Genomic DNA, 7,519 nt, shown 5'->3' on the forward strand with positions numbered 1-7,519 from the left:
GTAAGAAGTATAACTCTGCTGGTTGTCAAGCATCAGATGTTTTAGAAGGGGCCTTCAGTTTGCAAAGTATTGCATAAGATTGATGTGTTAATGGTGGAATATTTTTTATGGCTCTGAAATAGCCTGTCAAGTTAGATTTGGATTTGTTTTGATCTCAACCAGTTTGCACATCACCAAGTCAATGTTGGCAAACCAAAAGATCATTAAAAACTTTTTTTAAATTGAGTTCTGTCCACTTGGTAGCTGCCCTGCTTTGGGGTTAAAAGGCACTTAGGAGCAAGAACTAAGGATAACAGTTTTAAATTATAGTTTAAAATTTTAAAGGACTTAAATCCAGTATAATTGAGTTCCTCAGCATATCAGTGATCACAGTGTCTTCTGGTCTTACTCTTGGGAGGTGGCCCCTGCTGACTGGCCCACCAAGAGCCAGCAAGGGTTCAGATCTGAAAGCCATTCTTTAGTTAAGCACTGTAGTTGCTGCCTAAATTTACTCAGCTAACCAGGCAGTTCGAAGGCATCTGGGAAAAATGAAACTTGCTTTTTTGTGTGTGTGTGTGGTGCTGGAGATTGAACCCAGGGCCTTGAGCTTGCGAGGCAAGCCCTCTACCAACTGAGCTATCTCCCCAGCCCCCAAAACTTGCTTTTTTAAAAAATAAAATTTAATAAGTCGTCTTTAAATTCCATAAGCATTCCCTTCGTTTTGTGAGACAGTTTTTTGATTTCCAGAGTACCATAAAAACTAAACATTAAAATAACAAAAGGTCCAAGGAAACTTTTGGAAATGATGGATGTGCTTATCACCTTGACTGTGGTGTTGGTTTCCTGGTCATGTGTAGATGTCCAGGCTTCATATGGTACACACTGAATACGTACAGTTTTCTTATGTGTTGCACCTTTTTTTTTTTTTTTTTTGGTGCTGGGGATCGAACCCAGGGCCTTGTGCTTACAAGGCAAGCACTCTACCGACTGAGCTATCTCCCCAGCCCCGTGTTGCACCTTTTTTAAGAAAAGACATAAACATTAGTAAACCCTCAATACAGGAACGAAAAGGAGCCCCTTGCCTCTTGTAACATTCCCCTGCCCCCGGGTCATCACTGCTGAACGGTCGAGTGTACCGTTTCATAGACCTTACATGTGGGGGTTCTGTGCGAAGGAGCTATCAACAATAATTTTTTTTTTCTGCTGGTAGTTTTTGAAAGCCAAATTACATGTCGGGTGAGTCATACAGGTTGGCCTTCCAAATAGTGGACTTTGCCCCACCGCATTACAAATTTATATGACAGTTAAAATTTCCTGGCACTTGTGTTGAAAGGTTTTCCCAGTGATGTCCACCGAGCTGTGACTAAATAGAAGCTCCACCTCAGGAGTATCTTTAAAGCCTGAAGTGGAGCCTCAGATGCACCCAGATGCTTTTATTCACAGGTTATTTAGACAGTTGTGTTTATGGTTTTGACTTGGGTCGTGATGGTAGAAAAGGAAAGAATCTGAGGTATGAGGTAGTGGTCATGCAGAGAGGCTGGGCCAGGCCTCTGTGGGGCTGACTGGGTTGTGTTGAAGAGAGGAGAGAATTAGGTTTCCAGAAATGATGAGTATGTTCGGCAAAGAGATGTCCTAACCAGCCCTCCTGACAGACTGAAGATTGTGCTTCTTAGAGTTTGGATGCTTTATTGAATTAATGTTTAATTCTGTTGGTTAAAAGGAAGTAAATGAAATACAGGATGTGAAGGCATCATAACCAGAAAGCAAACGTACAATGTCCTCTGTGTTTTGAGGTGGTACAGATAAGAGCATGCAGGTGGTTTGGGAAGGGCCATTTCCCCCACTGCCGCTCCTCTTCCTCCTGTTTCTGAATTCTGCCCTTGGTATGAAAGCGAGCAGAAAGTGTCAAACTTCAAATAAACTGTGAACTTCTTTTTTTTCTTAGTGTTCTCTCAGAGGACCAAGACAGTTACCTTTGTAATGTCACCCTGTTTAGGAAGGCAGTTGATGACTTCAGACATAAAGCCAGGGAAAACAAGTAAGATTATTTTTTGTTTTATTTAATTTGTTAGATTAGCTGTATATGGTATGAACAAGTTTTTTCCATCCCCACATTTAGATTCATCGTTCGTGACTTCCAGTATAATGAAGAGGAGATGAAAGCAGATAAAGAAGAAATGAATAGGCTTTCTACTGACAAGAAAAAGCAGTTTGTATGTGTTCTGTTTTCTTTTACTTAAAATAAAAAAGCAAAAGTTCTTTGATTTTGTTTTAAAGACATTTTTAGTTATTTTTCTGTTGAATAATCAGAATGAATTTCCTCTAAATAGGCTTAGATCTGTAGTTATCGTAAAATACTTACCAAAAACAAAATACTCCAACTATGTTCATGTCAGAAATTAATTTTATATATAAGTGTTTTGGTTAATGTATTTGTAGAGAAGGATGATTCTTAAGTAATGAAGTTCTGTTTTCAGTAAGAATATTCATTTTCTTAAGGGAAGTGTTTTCAGTGCTTCAGTCTTTTTATGAAGCAATTTGTATTTAAACTGTTAAGAGCTGGTATGTTCTAGGTATAACAGAGAACAGAGACGATTGGATTTGGAAAATAAAGATGGCACCAACTTTCTTGCCATCTTCAAGGGCAGGATTATTTTGAATACTAAAAACTTACAAGAAGAGGGAAGCATGATGAGTTAAAAAGTGTGTTGCTCTGGTAAAGTGAGGAGAAATAGAAGCAGATCTCATTGAAAATTATTTCCTAGTGCTTCATAAACCACACCTTCTCGAATGGGAGAAAACCATCCTTGACCAGGCGATGTCCAGCATAACCAACTTGTTAGGGAAGATCCTGACCCTCCTTAAAGAATAGATGTCTTGACCAAAGATCTCATTTTTTTCTTGTCCTCATTGCTTAAATTAATTGATTGGTATATCCCAATGAGCTTCCTGATGTTATCCAAGTATTTGTTAGCTGGAGTGTGGAGAAGAGGTTTTGGTATTTGAAATTTTTTTCTTTAAAGAGACATTTAATCATAATAAATATTTTAAGTTCAAAAAGAAATTTACTACATCATAGAATCATTGAAAATTTAGAACTTGAAGAGGTTTCAGAGAGCTAGGTGAATTCCCTTATTAGGGAAAATTAAGAGCTCTGGATATTGAATGACTTGCCTACATAATTGTTTATCTTTATTAATAACCTAAGTTCTTTGTAAGTTAAATTCTATATAAATATATTAAATATTGTAGAGTATTGAATAGTAAATTCAGATTTTTTTATGTTTTGGTGTTCACATCCAGAGTACCCCTCTATTCTGTACCAGTTCAGACTACTTTCACAAAATATTTATATTTTTATATGTTTATGAAAGTAGTCTAAACTGGTACAGAATAGAGGGTCACTTACTATATTAGGGAGTTGTTTCAATTCATTTTAGTGTCTATTGAGATTACTCAGTGCTGGCTAGCCTTTTAATCTAATTTAGGATAGTGACATAAGATAATTTGATATCCAGTATAACTAAAATAATACTTAAACTTTTAAAAAGTGAATTACATTACTTAATTCTCCTATAGATTCTCAGTAGCTAGTTAAGTCTAAAAATATTTTATCTAGCTGGGTGTGGCGGTGCATACCTGTAATCCCAGTGACTGGGGAGGCTGAGGCAGGATCACAAGTTTGAGGTTAGCCTCAGCAATTTAGGGAGGCCCTAAACATCTTAGTGAGACCCTGCCTCAAAATAAAAAGGGCTGGAGTTGTGGCTCAGTGGTAAAGCACCCCTGAGTTTAAAAAAAAAAAAAAAAATCTAATTGTAAGATCAAACTTTGTGTTTTTTTTTTCTTTTTAAAGGGACCACTTGTGCGGTGGCTGAAAGTGAATTTCAGTGAGGCGTTTATTGCGTGGATTCATGTGAAAGCATTAAGGGTTTTTGTTGAGTCTGTTTTAAGGTAAAGAAAGTTGGGAAACTTGGAACTGAAGAGTTCATAGATGCTGAAGGGTACTTTGAACCTTTTTGTTATAACACAGTCCAGCACCATGACATTGATTCGGAAAAACCAAAAAGCCAGTCTTGAGGGAATACTGTCAGGGTTACACAGTTTTAAGTGCATGTCGTTTCGTCCTTTAATACCAGGTTTAGAAAAAGTGACACATGCTGCTCTACTCCTTGGCTCTTTTTCTAGGTGTATCACACACTGCTTAACAACAAGCTTAATTCTGAAAAATTCTTGATTTCATTCTTGTCCAAACACCACAGAATGCCCTTACACAGGCCTAGGTGGTACGGGTCAGTCACATGACATGGCCCCTTGATGCGGGCCAGAGATCCAGTAACCAAGCGCTGTTGCTTGTACAGGGCATACTGTGGTATAGTAAACTTCCTTTTAACTTCTGATGAGAAGTACTTCTTCCTAAAATAGTGATAAGAAGTATAATAAACACTAAACCGTAGCAGTCATTTATTATCGCATCTTGTTTACTGTACATGCTTGCATGTGCTGTACTTTTATATGACTGGCAGCACAGGTTTGTTTGCACCAGCATCATCACAGACATGAGTCGTGCATTACAGTGACTGTGACATCACTAGGTGATGGGAATTTTTCAGCTACATTGTAATCTTATGTGACTACAGCATACATGCTGTCACTGGTGAAAAGCATCAATCTGCAGCACTTGACTTTAGTTAAAAGTAGATTATAAAATATTAGCCAATGTTTGTTTAAAAGGAAGATACTTCAGTTATTTTACATGTAGTTTGGGTACATAGTATATTAATGATTTATTGAAATCATTTCATATTAACCTGAAATACTCTATTATTTTGAGATATTTAAAATTTCATTTTGTGATCCTCTATACATGTTACTCAGATTAGAAATATATATATATTTTTAAAAAACTTATCTGTAGCCATACTCACTATTTTTAGGTTCCTTAAATTTTTCAAAGTATATGTGGGTAATCTCATTGTTTATTATAAAAATATCTGGTAGCCTTACATGTTATCTTTACTTCCTGAGAGTATTCATAGATTACCTTAAAAATGGAATAGTATTGAAGTAGTTCCAAGTAATTGACTCATTTTTAAAATAGAAGTTTCTAGTGGGCATTGAGGACCAGAGGAGGTTTGTGTTTCTATGTAAAAGTTTCTGTGACTGCTGTGTACACACTTCTATAATCCCAGAGACTCAGAAGACTGAGTCAAGAGGACCACAAGTTCAAGACCAGCCTCAGCAACTTAGTGAGGCCCTAAGCAACTTAGCAAGACTTTGTCTCAAAATATAAAGTGTTGGGGATGTGGCTCAGTGATAGAGCTCCTCTGGGTTCAATTACCAGTACCCCAAAATAAAAATATAACAAAAATTTCTGTGACTATTATTCGAACTTGTGAAGGGAGTCATTAAAATGAGATGCCCTCTACCCATTAATGATGATTGAAGGGTAGTAGTAGGATATTTACTCTATAAAGGAAATCTATGAACTTGTGTTGCACACTGTATTTCTTTTTTACAAGGTATGGTTTGCCAGTGAACTTCCAAGCAATGCTACTTCAGCCTAATAAGAAGACAATGAAGAAACTGAGAGAAGTATTATATGAATTGTATAAACATCTAGACAGCAGTGCAGCAGCTATTATTGATGTAAGTACTTACTAGATAGCTTGGCAGAGTGGAAATTGGAATGACGAAAAAACATTATTAGAAGATAGAAAAGGGGAGGTAAATATGTATCATGATAATCACTTTTTATTACTTTGATGTTCTCAGTTTGTTAGACAAACAAAGCAAGTAATTTAGGTGTTTACCCTGTTCTCTGTTAGTTAGAACCGTGCTTTGCTTTTTGATATTTCTAAAAGCCAGTCATTATCTGGCTGAATATCAGCTGTTTATAGCTGCAGAAATACAGAAATAACCTTGCTACTTGTTTGCTAGAACTATAAATTGTGGAGAGGAAGAAAATAAGTAGTTGTTTTATTTGGTAGAAGAAATGGAGTCAATAGATAACCTTTTTAAAGGGAACTATCAGTTTTCTATAATGGTTTAAACCAGAAGAAGATATAAAGTATGGGTGTGTTTTGTTGTTGTTTAACCTTTTTTTTTTTTTTCTTTAGTGTAAACAGTTGTTTAACCTTTTAGTGGGCTTTTGTTTTAGATATTTGATTTCATGTATCTTGCTGATTTTTTTTTCTCTTTAGTTTAGGATGGTAGTATACTATATGTGTACTAGTTAAAACTATGAAAAAGCAGTTTTTTCTTGACAAAAGGAAAGGGGGAAATGACTTGCTACATTTTCATGGAATGGTGGATAAAATGTGAGGTCTAACTGATACATAATTTTCTAGCAGTAAATTCTTACACATAGGTGATACCTTTCAAGACTTACTTCATTCATTTTTGTACAGCATTTTCTCATAAGCCCTTATCCTAAGCCTGAGATATAAAAAGTCACTTTTGCAGCATGCATGGAAAAGGATGGTGGGCTGGTAGACACACGGGCTTCGGAGGCAGCATTTGACCCTGGCTTTTCTAGGACGCACTGTTCCTGAGTCAGCCTCTTAGAGACTGCTTCCTCATTTGCAGAATGGAGAGTGCCCCTAACTCTGATTGAATTAACATAAATGCACTAACAGTCTTTCAGTAAAAGGTGAAGGGTAGTACTTTTTGTTTTCCGAGTTCTGTAAGAACATGCCTGGTCTTTGTTTTTTTTTTTTCCATAGGCTCCCATGGATATTCCTGGCTTAAACCTGAGCCAGCAGGAATACTACCCCTATGTGTACTACAAGATTGATTGCAACTTGCTGGAATTCAAGTAAAACTACAGCCCTTCATACAGCCCTGTGCTTGTTGGTGTGTGCTAGCAGAACCAGGCTGCAGTCTCATAATACTTTTAACTCTTGTCCTTTGCTTGCTCCCACCCGTCCCTAGTGAGTTCTCCCACAGTGGTCCATATGTCAGTGTTTTCTTTTTAAAGAAAATATATATATTGATTGTTTTTATTGATCAGGTCTGTAAATGTGTACTAAAAAAATCAGAGTTTATTTATAAACAGAATAGTTTATTTAAAGAGAAGGTCTTTCCTCATTGATATTGTGATATGCATTAATTCCATTTGTTACCTATTGTGCACAAAAGCCTTGTTTACAAGGGAATGGTGTAAACACTTATACCATTTTGTTCACTGTATGTAGTAAACGTAATTGTTTCATAGTTACTGAATCGTGATGTAAAGAAATGTGACGATATTCAGGTATGTGCTTTCTGAATGTTTCAAATTACAATCTGTGAGCACTGTTGACACCCACAGGAGAGAATAAAATTACCTGTGCAAAGGTGTATTGTGGTGTGTGTAACTTCAGATTACAATTCAGTGTGAGAGTTTAATAAATGATGTCATAGCTAACTTGCTATGCTACTTTCAGGATCTTGTCATATGCTGAGGTGTGACTATTTGTGTCTGACCTATGTATGATTTAATTGTGCCAAATTTGGGTCAGAGCACAGATTTGAAGATAATTTTTCAACATATGATGAGTAT

At 36.4% G+C, this 7,519-nt stretch overlaps 1 protein-coding gene across 1 annotated transcript in view; it reads left to right on the forward strand.

Moving 5' to 3' along the window:
* Nucleotides 1-7,317, forward strand: part of ATP6V1C1 (ATPase H+ transporting V1 subunit C1) — a 31,454-nt gene extending 24,137 nt beyond the window's left edge. The window contains exons 8-12 of the mRNA XM_079107956.1: nt 1,925-2,017; nt 2,099-2,192; nt 3,833-3,930; nt 5,499-5,625; nt 6,702-7,317. Of these exons, the coding sequence (XP_078964082.1) occupies nt 1,925-2,017; nt 2,099-2,192; nt 3,833-3,930; nt 5,499-5,625; nt 6,702-6,797 (508 nt within the window). The 3' untranslated portion in view covers nt 6,798-7,317. The remainder of the gene's footprint in view (nt 1-1,924; nt 2,018-2,098; nt 2,193-3,832; nt 3,931-5,498; nt 5,626-6,701) is intronic.
* The last annotated feature ends 202 nt before the right edge of the window (nt 7,318-7,519 follow it).

Source organism: Sciurus vulgaris (assembly GCF_902686455.1).
Source record: "Sciurus vulgaris genome assembly, chromosome: 1".
NCBI classification, from domain to species: domain Eukaryota; kingdom Metazoa; phylum Chordata; class Mammalia; order Rodentia; family Sciuridae; genus Sciurus; species Sciurus vulgaris.